This window comes from Globicephala melas, chromosome 6 (genome assembly GCF_963455315.2).
Source record: "Globicephala melas chromosome 6, mGloMel1.2, whole genome shotgun sequence".
NCBI classification, from domain to species: Eukaryota; Metazoa; Chordata; class Mammalia; order Artiodactyla; family Delphinidae; genus Globicephala; species Globicephala melas.
The window spans coordinates 18,203,218-18,223,189 of record NC_083319.1 but is presented as its reverse complement, the minus strand read 5'-3'; the positions used below and the strand labels follow the sequence as shown (position 1 = coordinate 18,223,189).

The window sequence follows — 19,972 nt, the reverse complement described above, 5'->3', positions numbered from 1 at the left end:
GAACAGCTGACCGGTGCCTCCGGGGACACAGAAGGCTCCCAGAGGAAGGGATGCTTATACAGGGATTTGCAAGAGCTTGTGGGGCAAGAAATGGCATTCCAGGCAGAAGGAATCGTGTGGCAAAGGGAGGGAGGGATGAAAACACACACACATCCTGTTTAGGGAAGCAGTGGTGGTCCAGCGTGGCAGCCTTTGTTATTAGTCTTAAAGTTTATGTAGTGCTGATCGTTCGTAGTACCGACTGTGGTCAGTGCCGCACCAAGCGCTGCAGAGGCGTTACCTCGTATCCTCTCAGTAACCTTTAACAGGTGAGGAAATCGAGACTCAAAGGGATCTTCGCAACCTCTCCTTCTCCAAAGCCTGAGTCCTTTCCACGGCATTCCAGTTGCCTCCTAAATAGGGATGAACAGTGTTTTCAGAATACTGTTTGCGTGGTGATAGACCAGCGTGCCAAGTGAAGGGAGACGACCTGGGGTGTGACGCCAGGAGTCTGCCTGGTGGAAAGCAGGTGTCTGGACAGACGCATTAATCACGGGCCCGCGGCTTTCTGGGGAGCTGGGTGTGCATTGAGTCTAATCTCAGTTGAGGGCAGTGATACTGACCTCTTGGGCTGATTCCCTAATTGACCACGATGGAAAGCCCAGGGAATTGGATGTCCTTTCTCATGGCCAGTCCTGGGACAATCACCCGGGATGTCTGGAGCAGAAGGTTATCTGTGCAGGCACTCACTCCCAGCCACACAGACTCAATGTGATCCTCACCTAGTAAAACAAGTTATCGTTTCATGTCCAGAAGGGAGGCCCATGGCTGGAGAGCAGAGGCGTGAGGGGGCCTGACCCCTTCCTTTTAAAGGTGGAAACATGTAGCTTCCAAGTGCAGAGGTTCTTCACCTGAACTCAGAGTAGGGATCAGCCCTCCTGTGTCAGTCCAGGACGGGTCAGAAAACACCCACGGACACGGTCGCTGTCGTGCTGATTCCAGGGGTACTTTAAGAACTTGCCGATCCGCCGATCCGAAGGGCCCTGACCAGGAGGGTTGCTGAGAGGCGGGATTTGTAGGGCCTGCCAGTGTACGCTTTCTAGAGAGCTGGGGCAACAGGTGCAGCAATGGCACGTAGCTTTGGCTCTTCCATCCCAAGGCCAAGGCTTTCTCCTCTCCGTTACCCCTGAGGGGTGTTCATGGCTCTGGACGCTTCTGTCTGTGACGGGGTCCCTGTCCCCAGCTCAGTCAGGGCAGGCACCTGAATACTCAGTCACACTCACGACTGGCCTTGAGCAACCCTGGGAGAAAAAATTCTGATGAAAAACAGACCTCCTGCATGTCTGCACCGACACAATCAACACATACATTCACATACGCACAAATGCTTAACCAGATGCGCACACACGTCATGTGGTGAGCCCATGCCTAGCACGTACGCTTCAGCGAGACGCCACACACGTTCGCCACCCATAAACCCGCGTGCAGCTCGCACACACATACACAAACACACCTCGTGACCCCTTTGCACCTGTACTGTGTGTACCTGTCACAGGCACATGAAAGTGAGCCAGAATGCCTGGCTCTCTGCTGGCCCACAGAACGGTCAAGAGGGAGGGGGAGGGGGTGACGGTAGCATTTGCTTTACCCACTGAGCTTCTTCATGGTCAGAGCAGAAAGGGAAAGCAAGCTGTCTGACATCAGAACCTGAATCTCCTTCCCTTCCTCATGCTCCCGCGGCCATGCAGATGCCAGTTTTATGAATACGGTGACCCGGGATGGGCAGTGGGCAGGTGAGGGCACACGGGGAGAGCTGAGAGAGTAGAAGCGGCCTGGGGCACTGACGGGGTGGCCGGAGGACGGAGGGGAGAGGCTTCTCTCCCCCAGCCCCCGGGCTGCTCTCCCTCCTGCCGCATTCTGAGCGCCTCCCTGGGCAGAGCCCGCCTCACCAAGGAGAGGGACTCGACCAAAGGCCTGGTAAGCAGGGCACGGGTGACGTAGGTGTCCAGCTCGGTGGCTGGGGCCCACGTGCTGGGGCCACCCAGAGCAGCTCTTCCAGGGTCCCTCCCCAAGCGGCCTGGGGAGGCTTCTGTGGCAGTGAGGGGTCCTCAGAAAGTTGTTACTGCCACCAAGGCCGCTGCCACCGTCCCTGCTCCTCCCGGGAAGGGGCGGCGGGGGCCGCGGAGATCACCAGTCTGTAGTGAGGCCGATTAGGCCTCAGGTATCACACACGGCAGCCTGGTCCTGCGGCCCAGAGCCGGGCATGGGGGAGGGGAGTGCCGAGGGGGGGGTGCGGGGAAAGAGAAATTAAGATGTGGCTCCCGCGTAAGGCGGTGGTGGCCTCCTGTGCTGACCCGTTCTTTCCCCCCTTTCGGGATAAGTAACCGTTGTCTACTTCTCAGAGGCTGCGTCTTCTTTTCTCGAAAGGATTTTATCATCGCAGCCTGGTTTCATCCTTGCTGCCTAAAATCTTCAGAACTGATCTCGTGACAGACACACACCACTGAGTGTCTCTGACTGCTCAGGGATCCCTCTTCTTCTCGTCACTCACCTTTTTTGTCTTTTTGTGTGTCCCCCGTTTCTTTTCTTTCTTCTGACCCTTCACCCCTCTCTGTCCCCTTCCACTGCTGCCTTCTTTTCTCTTCCCTCTGCGTCTCCGCCGTATCCATCGCTGGGCTTGGAATTCAGAGAAACGTGGGCTTTCATTCACGGCCCCCTACTCGCCAGCTCTGCGACCCGAGCTCGCACGCTGCACGCTGTTGCCTCTGAGACGGATGTGATGACACTGGGTGTGCAGGGGAACGAGTGACGGGTGAAAAACACCTGGCAGGACCGGGAATATCCCCATCCCCACCTTCTGGGCTCAGTGGCCCCATGTTTAAATTAAAGAGGTTCCAGAGATCGTCCTGGACCCGCCACCCCACCCTTGCTACCTCTTCAGATTCTGTGAGTCTCTTAGATTGAAGAGGATGACAAGGTGGCAACAGGAAGGGCACTGGATAAACTATATATACATATACAAGTGTCTGTGTACGTATAGCTGCATGTATGCATAAACATACTTACATACTGCGTGTACACACACACACACACACGTTTGGAAGGGAGCCTTTAGAATGGCTCACAGCATAGGATGTTTTTCAAGAGGGTTAACTCTTGTAAACCATTTAGTGTTCAAGGGTGGTCTTGGCCCTAAGGCAGGGGAATGACCTCCTTAGGGCCCTGGTCAGATTCTGACACATCAGTTCTTTGTCCATATGAATGAGCACTTTTTTGGGAGTCCTGGGGACATCCCATGGGATGAGCTTGATTTTTAGGAGACTTCAGAATCAGTGAGGTCAGGACAGAGAATGTATGAGTCAAATTACAGTCATCTTGCTAACCCACAGCTTGAAAGTCAGCTGAAGAAGTCCCTGGACCAAGGGCTTCTGTGTACTAACCCTGTCCCTGTTGGTCATGGCGCCTTCACCGACTCACTGCCTGATTCATGTTTTCATCCCTTTATCCACTTACTCAGTCATGTATTCATTCACTCATCCATCTAGGTACCCGCTTCCTCCACCACGAGATGCCTCATTCATCATTCACTCATTGTGCCAGTCATCCATTCATTCATTCACTCTCTCATTTCCTCAACCACCTATGCCCCCGTTCACTCTTGTCCCTTTCACTCACTTCACAGATACTCACTGAGTGCCTGCCATCCGCCACGCACAGTGCCAGGCTCTGGGCATAGCAGGGGGAGCGCGGGCAGTGCTGGCCTCGTGGAGTTACAGTCGAGCAGGGAAGAGAGCTGTTGGTACAACAGTCACCAAGCCAGTGTGACAGATCTGTGCTGGGTGCCAGTGAGAGGGTTTGGCCCGTCAGGAATGGAGGTTTTCTCCGAGCAAGCGACACGTGGATTGAGGTCTGAAGGGTCACTAACTGGTCATACGCTAGTGGAAGAGGGGCGGGGATGGTCTCGAGGGCACAGAGGGTGCGAATGCAGACGGTGTGGGAGGAGAAGTGTGGGGCTGAGACGTTGACGTTGCACTCACAGGCTCACCATTCGTTTGGTTGACGCCTGCTGAGCAGACCCTGTGTGTGAGGCACTGGGTTAGGCTCAGAGAGGAACCGATCCCATCCCTGCCCTCCCAGGGCATCCCTGTTACTGGGGAAAGGAGGGACAGGGGGTAAGCCCAGCACCGGAGTGAGATTCCTCAGTGCCAAACTCTGCTCTCACTCAGCTGCAGAAATCAGGGCAGGCTTCTTGGAGGATTTGAGCTGGACTTTGAAGAACTGGTAGGATTTGACCATGCAAAGGCAGATTGGGGGGACGATTCAGGAGACAGGATGGACAGGAACAGAAGTACGGAGGCGAGGAAGTGTGGTACTCCCATGCGAAACCGAGCACAGTCCGGTTGGTGGGAGGGTGTGAAGATGGTTAGTGGGAGATAAGGTTGACCAGACCGTGGGAGGCCATGGATGCCGAGCAAAGGGATCTGGACTTGGTCCTGGATGTGGGGAACCTTCGAAAGGTTTCTGAGCAGAGGAGGAGCAGGACCAACCTGGGCTGAGGGCTGCTGAGCGTGGTGGTGGGGGCCAGCTGGACTGGAGACAAGAGGACGGTCAGGGAGACCAGAGGTGGCGCTGCCGGGGCGTTCAGTCCTGCCCACTGCCCTTGAGGGTGGGCGTCCCCACTCACTGGGGACCAGGGAGCGGCGGGGTCCACTCTGGGGGTGGGGCAGCCCCTGGCATCAGGAGACGGGGGCTGAGCCACCACCTCACTCTCGGCTTCCCCTCAGGGTCGGAGTGTGCCACCTCGTGCCTGGACCACAACAGCGAGTCCATCATCCTGCCAGTGAACGTGACCGTCCGTGACATCCCCCACTGGCTGAACCCCACGCGGGTGGAGGTGAGTGACTGGGGCCACCCACCTGTGGCTCAGGGAGGGAAATGACCTTGTTGACCACTTACACGCTCTGGTCCTGCATTAGTCCCTCTACATACGTGAAAGCATCTAACGGTCACATCTGCTCTGTGGAGTGAAGACTTGTTCACCATCGTTTTTCCAGCCCTTAAGTGTTTAATACCTTCCCTCTGACAGGCCCTGTGCTATGGACCTTTTATGTACTGTCCCGCTGAATCCTGATGACAGCCTAGGAGTTAGAGGACTAATGTGCCTAGTTTACAGATGAGGAAACTGAGGCCCCAAGAACACCTAGGTAGAAAGAGCAGAGTCAGGTCACAAACCTGTGTCTGCCTGACTGGAGAGTCCTCACTGGTCGGGACGGTGCTCTTGGCTTCTCTAATATAAGCTCTGGGATATTCCATAGCCTAGGCTTCTGGTATCTTTCTGTGCCTTGCTTATTCGGTGGAAAGCAATTAGTATGTGATACGGGGAACTAGTAACACCAGTTGTGTACGAAGCACCTACCGTGTTTGTGCACCCGGAGCTGAGCGAGATTCAGACCCCCACTGGTCTCCCAGGATGGTTATGTGGAGTGACGGCCACTGTCTGCATTCTCCCGTTGTGGACACTGAGACCTCAGGAGCGGGCGATGGCCCAGGGTGAGGGCTCGACCCCAAGCCTGCATCCAAGGGCTGTGCTCTTCCCACGGTCAGGCTGCTGGAAGGCCATGTTCACATTGGCGCTGGCCGCTCCCACATTCCTGGGTGTCACCCGATCACTCGGGACCCCACTCTTGTCCTCCGGGACAGCACGATCCCAGGCCTCATGTGCCAGCTCTGGGTACTGGCCCCTCACGCTGGAGGAAGTGAGAGAGGCAGGGCTGCAGGGCGGGTTCAGCCTTTCTGCCGGGGCGCTGGAGGCCTTGCCGTCTTCCCGCCCGCTGCAGATCCCGAGGCCGGGTGCACTGTTTCCCCGATGAGCTGAGAGCACGGCTGTGAGGGCTTACGCAGCACTCTGCACCTGTGGGCCTGGCGCTGGGCCTGGCCAGCGGCCCCCTGCGCCCCCGTGCGCCCCAGGGCTCTCCGCCCCTCCTTCCTCGTCCTCCCCGCTCCCGCTCTCTGCCCATCTCCAGCTTCATTTCTTCTCCTGCCTCTTTCTTCACGCTCTTTCTCTCCCTTCTCCTGATACCTCTGTGACCTGGCTCTGCCTCCCTCCTGCCCACGTTCTTTCCCTCCATCCCCACTGCTCTCTCTGTCTCTCTCTGTCTGTTTCTCTGCCTGACTCTCCCGGACCTGCACAAGCGCACCCTGCGCACCCTGCTTCCCTCACCTCACCGAGCACCCCATGTACTCTGATGGGCTGTACATGCCCAGGCACACGCACAGAGGCCGTATGTCAGAGTCTCAAGGAAGTTGGAGATCCTCAGATACACGCCCCTCATTGTACAGATGGAGAAACTGAGGCTCAGAGAGGGAGGGGACTGGGCCAGGTCACCCCAGGAAGCAGAGGCAGGATCTTGACCGGGAGCTCCTTGCACTCCATCCCGCCCTGCCTCTACTCCACCCTGATTTCCACCCAGCAAAGGCAGGGACCTACACTCTACACACAGCACAGGAGACCTCGCTCAGCTCCCACGTGCCTGGGACCCACACCGGGTTCCCCGACCCGTCTCCCCCTCAGGCCTTTCCTCGCTGCCCCTGGGTGAATTCCCACCCTTCCCTCTGTGAGCCCCAGGCACTAAAGAGTTCAGTTATAATTCACTGTGAAATAAATCTAGGGATTTGAAAGTCTACAAAGCGCCCCCCTCGTCAGTCGCCCACCCGCTGCCTGCCTGCTCCAGCCCCCCACCCAGTTCCCTGGTCCGCCGGCCTTTATTGATGCCGGCCTACCCAGAGAGCCATAACGAGGTTCAGACCTCCACTGGTCTCCGGAGGCCTCATTATCCAGGAGGAAAAAATGTGCTAGAAAAAGGGAGGAGGGCGAAGGGCAGAGACTGATGATTTCCAGGAACCAGGCAGAAAAGCTGGCCTCGCCTGCACCCTGGCCCCTTCTGTGGTGAGAGCTACAGAAGCAGAGCTGCCGGTGCGGCACTGCCAGGCCAAGGCAGGCCCTGGATCGCTCCTCTGCTTTCTGAGGGTTCACCTCTGAGCGCCAGCACAAGGTAGACGGTCAGGGCCAAGGTTCCGCGCCAGCGACTGTCACATTTGTCCCCAGCATAAGAGAGGGAGAGATGACAGCTGACATTTAATGGATGCCTGCTGTGAATCGGGCATTGGATCAGACACCTTCCAGCCTTGATTTGCGCGCGCGCGCGCGCGCACACACACACACACACACACACACGCACACACACACCTATGAGGTGGGAATTAGACTCCATTTTTTCAGTAGAGGAAATGGAATCTCAGAGGTAGAAGCCACTTGCCTACGAGGAACTGAAGAGGGACCCAGGTCAGCCTGATGCTGCCGTTTACTCCTCCAGCCACCCCTGCAGCCTCTACAATAATAATAATAAAGGCAAAATGTTTACGATCACTCACCAGCCGGGAAATAATTCACAACTGGCTCTCCACAAAAATACGCCCTCTGATTCGTAGCACTTGCCAGTTCCTGAGGCGTAAATATTCTCACCATAGCAGATTTCTGGGTTTCCAAGTGGCTGTCACTCAACACAAGTAGCAAGAGATCAGCACTGTCGCCTCTCGTAAGCCCACGCAAGCCTGCTGTGACCCACCACTGGCATTTACCGCGTGACAGGCTCTGTTTTAAGCACTTTACGTGTATTGGCACGTATGACGAGAATGAGGACCACCTAGATGAGTGGAATATCAACACTGAGATCACGTGCAGGACTGGTGACCTTCGTGAAGGCGGGCCCGTGCTCACCTTACTTACCCTGGTGCACCCCTCAAGTGCCCAGCACACAGTAGATGCTCCCTGTATGTTTATGGTGGCTGAGTCAGGTGACCAGGGTTCAACACCTGCTTGCTATATGTGCCGGAGTTGCCCCCTCTGTGAACCAAGAGCTAGACTGAAATCAAGAGTCACAAACTCACACACCGATGGGAACCCGACAGGTGCGATAAGTGGGTGAAGCGGGCCAGGCATGTGATTTTGTATCTTAAATACTGAGGCAGAGTATTGGGCTGGCCAGAAACCTTGTTCGGGTTTTTCCGTAAGATGTTACGGAAAAACCCAAATGAAATTTTTGGCCAGCCCATAGCAGTAGCAGTAGCAGTAGCAGTAGCAGTAGCAGTAGTATTTACTATAAATACATCAGACAGACACAGAGGGACTTAAAGAAAATAAAACAACTGCCCATGTGCATACTGCCCAACTTATGAAATATTACAAATGCAGTTGAAGTTTTTCCTGTTGAGATTAAGCTCACATGCTAATCTTAAGCATTAGACTTGATCAATTTTTATGTTTGTGTCCACTCGTGAAACCCAGATCAGGGTGGGGACCTTTCCAACTCCCCAGAGAGGCCTTCCCTTCTCCATGGCAGGCAGTACCCACACCACCAAGATATTGGTTTTGCTTATTTTTGAACTTCATGTTACTGGAATCTTAGAGTATATATCTGATGAAATTCTTTTTAGGCATATGTTTTACCTTCATAAAGAAAAACACTCTGTCCTTTCATTTCCTTTAAGTTCTCCCCCCCTTTAAAGCCCCCTCCCACGTATGCAGTTTTGAAAGCAGTAGAGATACAGAGAAACCTTCCTCTAATCTAATAAGCAAGACAGTGCAAACTCTCGATGATGGATGGAAACACCCTTCAAGCTCAATGCTGGAGAGACTGCAGGGAATGGTGGAGACTGTGGTCAACTATGGAAAACACACGCTGGCTGCCAAAGGGGGAGCCTCTAGCTGAGTGTGACAGTGTGGAAATGTGGGTTCAGTGTGGCCAGATTTTCCTTTTTTTCTTGAGTACAAGAAATCTGGAGTTTTTAAAATAAGAAGTCTCTCATGTTTTATATATTGGCAAGTGATTCTGACTTTTGTTAAGCACTCTGTGTGCCAAACCCAACATTTCTGTGGGTTGTATAGCCCGGAAGCTGTTGGCTTACAACCTCTGGATGAGACAGACTCTTCCAGGCTGGACATCCAGAATCTGGGGTCAGCTTCTCTTCCATCAGCTGCTAAGGAGCACCTCCAATCTGCCCTGCACTGCCCCCGCTCAGGGTGCCGAGAAAGCTTCCCAACAGCAAATGCCACTCACAACCTCAGAGGCTTATCGTGCCCCTAGGTAGCTGGGATCCTGGCTTGTTAAAGAGCTTCTGAAAAAGGGATGGAAGGAGGAAAGAAAAGAAGAGAAGAGGGCTTCCCTGGTGGCACAGTGGTTAGGAATCCTCCTGCCAGTGCAGGGGACACGGGTTCAAGCCCTGGTCCGGGAGGATCCTGCATGCCGCGGAGCAACTAAACCCGTGTGCCACAGCTGCTGAGCCTGCGCTCTAGAGCCCGCGAGCCACAAGTACTGAAGCCCGCGTGCCTAGAGCCTGTGCTCCGCAACAAGAGAAGCCACCGCAATGAGATGCCTGCGCCCCGCAACGGAGAGTAGCCCCCGCTCACCACGACTAGAGAAAGCCCGTGTGCAGCAGCGAAGACCCAGTGCAGCCAAAAATTAAATAAATGAATAAATAAATAAATTTATTTAAAAAAAAAGAAGAGAAGAAGAAAGGGAAGGAGGGAGAAGGAGGAAGAGAGGGAATTAAGGAAAGGAGAGGAAAGTACCATTTATTGACTCTCTGTGACATGTAGGCACTGTTTGTGAGGGAGTTCCATATATACCCTTCACTGTATCTTCACACTCCAAGGAGATGAGTATTGTCACCATTTTACAGATGAAGAAGCTGAGGTTCTGAGAGGTTGTCACTGCCCAATTCACATAACTCATGTGATTGAATCAGGATTAGAACCCAGGGCTAATTCTCATGCATTCTGTTCTGCAAGGAAACTGCCTTACACGTTATACGTAATAAACATGTGCAGTACATCCGACAAAGGATGTGAAATTCATTCCTTGAAGAGAAGGCATCAGTACGGGAAACCCTGCCGAGAGTCTGAAGGTCAGAGGTAGAATGGTTCTGATTGAATACGAAGTCTGGCCTGTCCACTGTGCAGAAGGAGCTGTCCTGTGCCCTGGAGGGGAAGCCCGGAGACGGAGGGGTGTGTGCAGAGACCAGCGATTCCTCGTTCACTCCTGGGCACACTCAGACATTCACTCATTTGGTCATTTGTTCATTAACTCATTCAGTGAATATTGATTATGCACCTCCAAATGGTAGGTATCCTTCAAACAAGGGATACAGAGTGGAAAATGCCTAGGTTTTTAAAAAGCTTACCCAGAAGAAAGCCAGAAACTCCATAACAGATAACAAAAGCAAAAATAAATTCCATAATTCACTCATAGAAGGTCCTATACATCGAGGAAAAATAAAGGGGAAAAGAGGACTCATCCCAGAAGACATCAGAAGGGGAGTCAGGTCTGGGCCTGAGGGTGAGGGGGTCCTTTTGAGATACTTTCTCATGTCTTTGGCTCTGCCTGGGGCCAGACTGCTCTGGGCTTCAGCTTTTAAACACTCTGCCTCTGCTACATTTGTCTCAAAGCCTCTCTACTTCTCTAACCTTGGTCTTTCCATTGGTCAAAAGAGTAACCTTTTTTATGCTTACCAGTTCGGGGGCTGGAGGAATTTGAAGGAGAATATAGTTTTCAAACTATAGACGTGGAAGTAAGACAGATGTGAGTTTCATTCCTGACTGTCATTACCTGTATGTATGACTTGGGGCAGGTTATTTAACTTCTCTGTGCCTCAGTTTCCTCTTGTGTAAACCAGAGTCAGAAACCATATGTAAATACTGTATGGTAATCACTTACATGTGGAACCGAAAAATAATACAGATGAATCTATATACAAAACAGAAATGGACTCACAGACATAGAAAACAAACGTATGGTTACTAAAAGGGAGAGGGAGGGATACACATAGGAGTAATCCCATACACATAGGAGTATGGGATTAACAGATACAAACTACTGTACATGAAATAGATAAGCAACAAGGATTTACTGTATAGCACAAGGAGTTATATTCAGTATAATAACCTATAATGGAATATAATCTGAAAAACAATAACTGAATCGTTTTGTTGTGCACCTGAAAAAAAGTACCTATCTCATAGTGGTGGTAAAAATGAAATGAGATAAAAGCGCCAAGCACAAGGCTTGGAGCACAATATACCCTTAATAGAGGGTTTTGTGTTGATGAGAAGGATAATGGTGATGGGGTTGTTAGTGGTACTGTGACAGTAAGGATGGTGGTGGTGGTACTGGTGGTGGTGATGATGATAGTGATGGTGATAGTGTTATTGATGACGATGCTGGTGGTGGTCCTGGTGGTGATGACGCTGGTCCTGGTGTTATTGATGACGATGCTGCTGGTGGTCGTGGTGGTGATGACGCTGGTCCTGGTGTTATTGATGACGATGCTGGTGGTGGTCGTGGTGGTGATGACGCTGGTCCTGGTGTTATTGATGACGATGCTGGTGGTGGTCGTGGTGGTGATGACGCTGGTCCTGGTGTTATTGATGACGATGCTGGTGGTGGTCGTGGTGGTGATGACGCTGGTCCTGGTGTTATTGATGACGATGCTGGTGGTGGTCGTGGTGGTGATGACGCTGGTCCTGGTGTTATTGATGACGATGCTGGTGGTGGTGCAGATGGTGTTGATGCTGATGGTCATTACAGCCAAGAAGAAAAGACGATCTATTCTTCCTGTGCAGCAAGGCAGAGAAGAAAGCTGTCTTACAAAACCTGGTCTGAAAGGGCTCTGACTGGGCTAGAGGTCCCACTGGCATCAAGAGGAACAAGGCTGGCATTTGAGGGGCCCCTGGGATCTCCCAACATATGGTGTAAACAGCCTAGTCTTTCCTTCAGCTCCTGCTGCCTGTCTCCTTTCCCAGTCCTCCTTGCAGACAGAGGGGCCCTGTAGTGAGACAGGTGGGGCGTGCAGCCCCGGGGAATAGTGGAAAATCCAAAAGACTTGGAAAGATAAATAGGCTCATGCAGATAGTATAAAAGTCCTTTTTCTGAACTCACGTCAGGTAAACCTCAACTGACAGAAACTTGTGCAACCACACCAAGACACTCCTACGGATGGATTAAATTAGCTCTCAAATAAACAGGGGGGAGGAATGGGCATCGAGTCCCTTGTGGATCCTAATTCTGATGTTTTCTACTACTTGAACCATTACCTAAGTGCCCCTCCAACATCCCTGAATTTTGGCCAGGAACAGACGTTCAGACCCAGAGATGGAAGTCTGGTTAAAGCTTCTCAGAGGATGAAAGCAGGTGATGGCCTCTGCTTCTGGCCCCCAGGCTAGGAAGCAGAGGGGCAAGAGAGTAGCTGAGCTGGAAGGAAGGGACACTGGAGTTCTCACATTCCTTCACTTGGTCAATATGCATTTGTTTGCTGTGCTCTATCCTGAATCCGGGGGGAGACAGATGTCTAAAACCAGGGCCTGCCCTCTTACCTGTAGGAGTTAGTCCTGGTTTGACCATTTCTACATCATTTATCTCAGTGCTTCATCACAGCAGGCCTATGACATTTTCAGTACCCATTTCACAGATGGGAAAACCTAACCTCAGAGTGGAAACTTCAAGTCAGAATCATAACCATGTCTGTCATGCCTCATTGCTCAGTCTTTCCCATACATCACCTTCTTGTGTTTTAGGAGAAGGTAGACAGTGTCCACAGAGGCAGTAGGGGCTAAAGAGTAGATTTCACATTGTGAGACTGGTTGGCAGATCTTCAAGTTAAGTTGTTTGTCCAAGATCTTTAATTAATTCAGTCTACACTAAACTGGTCCTCTAAACTAGATGCTCTGCTAGGCATCGTAAATGCTCTTCTGATGCTCTAGAAGAGAGGAGGACAGGTAAAGAAAATAATTGTCCCTTGGTAAAATCATCTCTATCTTGAAATGGATCCATTCATTTATAACATAAATATTTGCTGGTCATCTTCCTTGTACCAGGCACCATTCTAGGCATGGAAAACCCAAGGGTGAACCAGAGATGCAGTGGGGCAGAGAAGAAAGGTACCCAACCCAGCCAGATCTTGGAGTCACGGGATTCCAAGTTCACCAAGAAGCCTAATTACAGTTTTGCTCCCATATAGGTCTGCCCTTGGGGAGAGAATGGGCTGGTCCCATGGATTTTCCACATTCTAGCCCATGTGAATGTTCATTTCTTAATTAAAATTAATCAACTGGCCTTCAGCCAGCAGAGAGAGCCCTGATCATAGAGACTTGCAGGGCTGCTCCCTGGCACAGTCACCTGTCATCGCAACTCCAAGCATTTGCCCCCAGGTTATTTTAATTTGCTTTTATTTATTTTTTTTTAAGAAATCATTGTAATATGGCATGAAAAGTAAGGCATCTAGGGCAGAATAGAAAAAGGAGCTTCTAAGATTGTTATGTTAGCCCTAGTCCTGATGCTATTTTATCTTCCTAGTTTTATTTATATATATATATTTTTAATTAATTAATTTATTTATCTATGGCTGTGTTGGGTCTTCGTTTCTGTGTGAGGGCTTTCTCTACTTGTGGCAAGCGGGGGCCACTCTTCATCGCGGTGCGCGGGCCTCTCACTATCGCAGCCTCTCTTGTTGCGGAGCACAGGCTCCAGATGCGCAGGCTCAGTAATTGTGGCTCACGGGCCCAGTTGCTCCGCGGCATGACCAGGGCTCGAACCCTTGTCCCCTGCATTGGCAGGCAGATTCTCAACCACTGCGCCATCAGGGAAGCCCTCTTCCTAGTTTTATTTATCTTTCTTTTTTCACCCACTTAAAAAGAAATTATTGTGTTGGATTTTATGTTATGAGCTGCCTTAAATCCTTCCCAGAACAATTGCTTGGTTTCAGGTCTTGGTTCCTTTACTTAACAGCTGTGGAGCTTGGGGAATTTATTCTCCTTATGATACAAGATTAATGCCCACCCCACTGCATGGTGGTGAGAAATAAATAAGATAATGAGTAAAGCAATTAGCACCATGAATGCACTCAGTACATTTTAGTATAATAATAATAATTATTATTTTATTACGGGAGGCTATAAGTAAATACATGTATGTATACCTGAAGCTCTGCCTGAGAGGGCTGGGAGATCACCACAGAGGAAGGTAGTCTTTTCTTTTTTTCATTCTAAGTTTACATATTCTGTATTTCTTTTAAAATTTTTATTGGGGTGTAGTTGATTTACAATGTTGTGATAGTTTCAGGTGTACAGCAAAGTGAATCAGTTATACATACACATGTATCCACTCTTCTTTAGATTCTTTTCCCATATAGACCATGACAGAGTATTGAGGAAGGTAGTCTTGAACAGAGATGTAAAAGATAAGTAAAGATTCTCCAGGTGACAAGATGAGGAAGGGCTTTCAGTGAAGGAGAACGGCAGGAACAAAGTCACAGAGATACGGGTGTGGGCAGCCTCAGGAACTGGGAGCCTAGCCCACACGGCCCGGTGGCAGGTGGATGCAGAAAGGGTTCTCTGCATCTCCAGGGTTCCGAACCAAAGGTTATTTCATGCATCCTCCAGGCCACGGCTCTCAAATTGTAATGTGTATCGGCATCACCTGGGAGGCTTGTTTTTACAATGCAGAGTCCCAGGCCCTGGCCTCAGAGATTCGGACTCTTTAGACCCAAGGCGGCGCTGAAGAATCTGCCTTTTCCGTGTGCCCCAATGTGATCGTGATTAGAGTGGTCCTTAGCGCCTACTTTGGGAAGCCCTGTTCCACACCATTCTTCCATCTTCCTGCTGTAGCCACGCACACGCACGTGCACGCACACATGCACGTGCACACACTCACGTGTGCACACATGTGCACGCTACCCTTCCTCCTTCCTCCCACCTTATCCCCGACTCTGTCCATGGGGCAGACGTCAGCCAGGAATTTTCTGAAGTGTCTTTCTGATCATGTCTCGGTCCCCCAATTCTCCTTCTCCTCAGCCCTTCTTCCTGCTAGGGGAATACAGAATCGTGACACCTGCGGTGAACACAAAACATTATTTTAGTCTTATGGATCCTGTTATTGCAGGTACCTGGGCAAATTCTCCGTGGAAATGCCAGGGTGAGGCCAGCACTTGGAAGATCCAAGAAGAGGGCTAGGTGGTTGAATGTGGTACCAGCCCCAAACCCATCTGACCTCTTTCTCCGTCTCTCTGCAGAGAGTTGTCTGCACAGCTGGTCTGAAGTGGTATCCTCACCCTGCTCTGATTCACTGTGTCAAAGGCTGTGAGGTGAGTCCCTCAAAATGGTGCTACAACCATTACTGTTATTGTTATGTTAATCATGACTTCCATTTACTGTACCTACTAAGTGCTATAAATATCCCTTTAACAGACTTCTGGGACAGGAATCAGCAGTCCCACTTTATAGGTCATGGAACTGATGCACAGAGATATCAACAAACACACTCAAACCTACATTTAATGGCTAACAGAGTCGGGATTCCAAGCCAGGTGTTTCTGGCTCCGAAGCCTGTGTTCAACATAATATTGCTTCCGTAAGGGAGGTTGGGAGGGACGAGGCCATATTCATTTAGTAGCTACAATATGCCCGGCACTTTACCAACATTGCCTTATTTAACTCTGACAGAACCACATGAGACAGTTTCTGTTTTTTCATTTCTACTTTTCCTGCAACCATTAATTGCAGATCATTTCCTTCTGCCATATGTCTTTGTCATTCACGCATTCTTCAACTCCAGAGGTAATTTGGACACCTTAGATTCAACCACTGAGCTGAAGGTGGAAGATCCCCTCTGACCCTTCAGTTCTCTCACTTGGCAGTGGAACCATTCCTTGGAACTTGGCATTTTGGAGCTCTGTCCCTGGGTATCAGTGACAAGCTTGGGAAGGGGCAGGGCCAGGGCACTTGGCACGTCACCTGTGTTCTCAAGGGCATGCTACTGTCCATGGAACTCAGAGGCATTCTGTGCACCCCTATGCCCCCTGTGAATCTTTTCAGCTGGCATGGAAAGGAGGTCCCAAATCACATTCAGGTGGATGTCTAAATCTCTGTGGTGCCCCCAGGCCCCCCTCAGGAAAATCCAGGTGAAAAGGACTAGATTGTGCTCTAGAAAACTTTGTATTTGATGAAATTCTTAAACTGTCACAACCAGACTGTTCTCCTAGATGATGGGGAAACTGACACCCAGCCAGCAGCCGGGTCTAACATTTGATAGAATGCCAACTGGCACAGCTCTTAATGCCATCTACCATCCTCATCTGTTGTGTAGACTGGAAAAAGAGGGCCAGAGGGGGGATGCACTGGCCCAAGGTTACCGCACAGCATACCAGACACAGAGCCAGAGCATGAACCCAAGTCTCCTGACTTCCAGGCCCGTGATTTCTCTCCTCCACTAGGCCACCTTCTGCCCATGAACCGTCCCCTGACCTGTAAATGTCACAGGACAGTCCCTGGGTCACATTTCTTTCTGTGTATTGCTTAGGGAATCCCCAGGGGCATCTCCTCAGGGCACAGGACACTGCAGTCTTTAAAAACTCCCGTTCTCTCAAGATTCAGCAGGAGCGACAAAACCAAAGCCAAGGACCTGAGGCAGTTGCTTCCTTACCTCTCTCTGGATCAGTCCAGGATTTCAGAAAAAGGAAGCTTGGATTACCTGGGCACTCGTTCTGCTGAGTCGGCGGTCTGGGCAACCCGTGTGACAGCGGAATTCAATCCCGTCTTTGACTCAGCACTGAGGCCTGAGAGACCCACACCTGTCAGGCTCTGAGCTCTGCCAGGGATGCTTATCGCCTTTGCCCTTGCAGGTGCCCCCTCGTCTCCTTTCCTGCTTAACTTAGAGCTAATAGTTTCTCTCTTATCTGGGGCTGAAAAGTATGCTTAGAAGAGGTACAGCTGCTGGGTCCAGGGAGAAGCCATCAGCCTGGAATGTCTGCAGGAGCCAAGATTGATAAAGGGTCTTGGGGCCCTTTAGGCCCCTGCTCTCTGCCCCAAGCTGTGTTCAAAGTAGTCATTTACTTACTTGTTCATCAAAGCTTCACTGGGTGCCTGGTATGTGCCCAGCACTACCCTAGGTACTGAGAGTACAATGGTTTTAGTCAAGTGAAAACAGTACTGTGTTCTCCCTGACTCACGTGGATATCTTCTTGCCCTTCATCCGTCCATCCATCCATCTGCCCATCATTTTACTAGATAAACATTTAAGGAAGATACGTTAAATAAAGTTTTGCTCAAATTGCCAGCATTTTGCTAAGAAGTCTAAGATATAAAAATGGATGACGTACGTTCCCTGTCCATAAGGAACTTACAGTGTAGTAAAAGAGATACGGTTAAAGAAGAATTCTAAACCTATATACCAAGAGGTATAACCAAAGCAGGTGTAAGAAGCTGCAGAAGCACATGGCATCTCGGGGGTTGTAGGGAAGACATTTTGGAGGGGTGATGTTTGAACTAGATCTTGAAGGATGAATTGTTTTCCAAAACACACTATTAGTAGAAGTAGCAGCATAAGAAATACCAGAGACGGGAGCAATCTCTAGGTTGTAGAGCTTTTCACATGTTATTCTCTCCCTCCAGGAAGTCTCCCTTCTCCACCCCCCACCTACTTATCATGTCAGTCTCCTCAGGGACTTCTCATGGAGAAGAGCTTCTTCTCATGGAGAAGAGCTTCTCATGGAGCTCTCATGGAGCTCTCATGGAGCTCTCTCATTAGGTCACATCCATCTACTCTTAACTGTAACAGCATCACATACCTTTCCTCTATAACTCTTATCGGAGTTGAAATTGGCCAATAGGATAAGTGATCATTTGAATGAAGTCTGCCTCCTTACTAGAATGTAAGGTCTTAAACTAGCAGGAGCTCTGTCTATATTGACTCACTATTACATCCTTTTTTTTTTTTTTTTTTTTTTTAGCACAATGTACAACGCATAGTAGGCATTCCATAGATAGGGTTAAATAGAAGGTGGATGGATAGATGGGAGGATTGGTGCATGGCTGTGGCAGCAGGAAAGGGTACAGAGAAGAAAGGAGCTAGTAATGAGACTGGAGATATTTTTCCGTGACCAAGTAAAAAAAGAATCTCTTTTATTTTTCTTCTTCCTCTTCTTCTCCAGCTACTCCTTTACCAAGCCAGTTCCTTTTATTTTAAAAAAAAAAGGACATTTGGTTTCCTTTAGTAGTCTTTATATGTAATGTGAGAAAGAACTTAGGGAACAGAGCCCACAGACAAATCTTCTAAGGCCCGGAAAGAGCAAAGGGTTTTATCCTTCAGTTGTTTGTGCCTCTCTGCTTTAAGACGCATGTGGTAACGTATTCATGATGGCAGTCAGGCGGCAGCATCACACCTGTGCTCGCAGCCATGTGCATGTGTACCCGCAGCTGAGTACAGCTCTCTCTCTGTTCTTGGCTCTACCTTGCTAAAATCTTTTTTAGACCCTAATAGGGCAGGGATGAAATGACATCGTGAGTTGGGGGCACAAACACTGTGAATTTGGAGCATAGATGCAAGAGACGGGGATGCCACATAGGATGGACTCCTCGTGAACTTGGCTCTCCCCATAAAAAACCCACAAAAGGGTTTTTCATGGGAGCCCACAAAAAGTCAACGAGCCACTGAGCATTAGAGACCCCCAACCTGAACTGTAATCAAAGGGGCTTCACTTTCATCTGCTTTTTATATTAAAGGGTTACACAACATTACCTTTGATGAGGGGAGGGGTATGTTCATGGCTTTGAGAAATCAGTGGTCTAATTCTGCCTCTTTATTTCACCACTGTGAGTCCTGAGACCCAGAGAAGATAAGCCACCTAGTCAAAATTACCAAGAAACCAACCAGTGGCTGAGGTTTGGAAGACTAGAACCCAGGTTTTCTAAAGCCCTGCCAACTGCCTTTCCACTACACCAGTACGATCACGATCTGTCCCTAAAACATCTTTAAAAGCCAAGTTGTGCCCAGCATTAAACTCCAAGGCGGCTGGGAGACAGAGACGAACCGGATATTGGCCTTGTCTTTGAGGAGCTCACAGTCTTGCACCAACTACAGGTTCACAAGCTGTAGAAGACAGCATGCTAAGTGTTCAGGTGGGAAATGCAAGTGCTAGGGGGTTGCAGAGACCCCTGACTTTCCCCTAAGATGACTCTGGGTTCAGATCAGTAATAATTTTACTCCATCATCTTTTCCTCATCTTTCAAGCATCACAGAGTTGGAGGAGCACAGGGAAGAAAAGAAAGAAATCAACATGTGCTAGGTATAGCCTAGAAGGGTAAAAATAAATGAGAAACCAACTTAGATTGAAATCACTACTCTGCCTCTGCCAGTTGCTCTTGGCCAAGTCCCTTTCTTGCTCTGAGCCTCAGGGTCTTCATGTGTGAAGTGGGAAGAGCAATGCCTACCTTACTTGTTTTATTTGAGAACAAAAGAAGAAAGCAAACATGGAAAGTGTGTGACATCGAGTATATCTGTACTCCTGTGTTAGCGAAGAAAGCACCCGTAATCATACACCAGCCATCATGCCAAGTTCCTAGGGATTCTTCCGTTCAGTCTTTACGATTCTTGAGTAGTTTACATTCAGCTTCCTAATATATTTGCATATATATTTATTGTAAATTATGTTTGTAGTTACCTGCTACCAGGAAAAGTGGGGGAAAGGGGGCTTAAATTTTCATACCATTTCCTCAAGTGAAATGAGCCCCCTGCTTCAGGAGGGCATAGTGGTCTATCCTGCTGCCTTTGCATACCCAGCATATAAGAGTATGTCTCCTAGCATAACCATAGTTTGGTTGGGAAAAACTTGGCTAGATAAGAGTCTTTAAAAATGGTAGAAGTGGGCTTCCCTGGTGGCACAGTGGTTAAGAATCCGCCTGCCAATGCAGGGGACACGGGTTCGAGCCCTGGTCCGGAAGGATCCCACATGCCGCAGAGCAACTAAGCCCGTGCGCCACAGCTACTGAGCCTGCACTCTAGAGCCCGTGAGCCACAACTACCAAAGCCCGTGCTCCTAGAGCCCGTGCTCTGCAACAAGAGAAGCCCACGTGCAGCAACGAAGACCCAAAACAGCCAAAAAAAAAAGG

The 19,972-nt window shown here is 49.9% G+C and overlaps 1 protein-coding gene across 1 annotated transcript in view; it reads left to right on the top strand.

The window, feature by feature from the left end:
• Window positions 1-19,972, top strand: part of PAPPA (pappalysin 1) — a 250,606-nt gene that overhangs the window by 203,850 nt on the left and 26,784 nt on the right. The window contains exons 19-20 of the mRNA XM_060299934.1: window positions 4,764-4,873; window positions 15,100-15,171. Of these exons, the coding sequence (XP_060155917.1) occupies window positions 4,764-4,873; window positions 15,100-15,171 (182 nt within the window). The remainder of the gene's footprint in view (window positions 1-4,763; window positions 4,874-15,099; window positions 15,172-19,972) is intronic.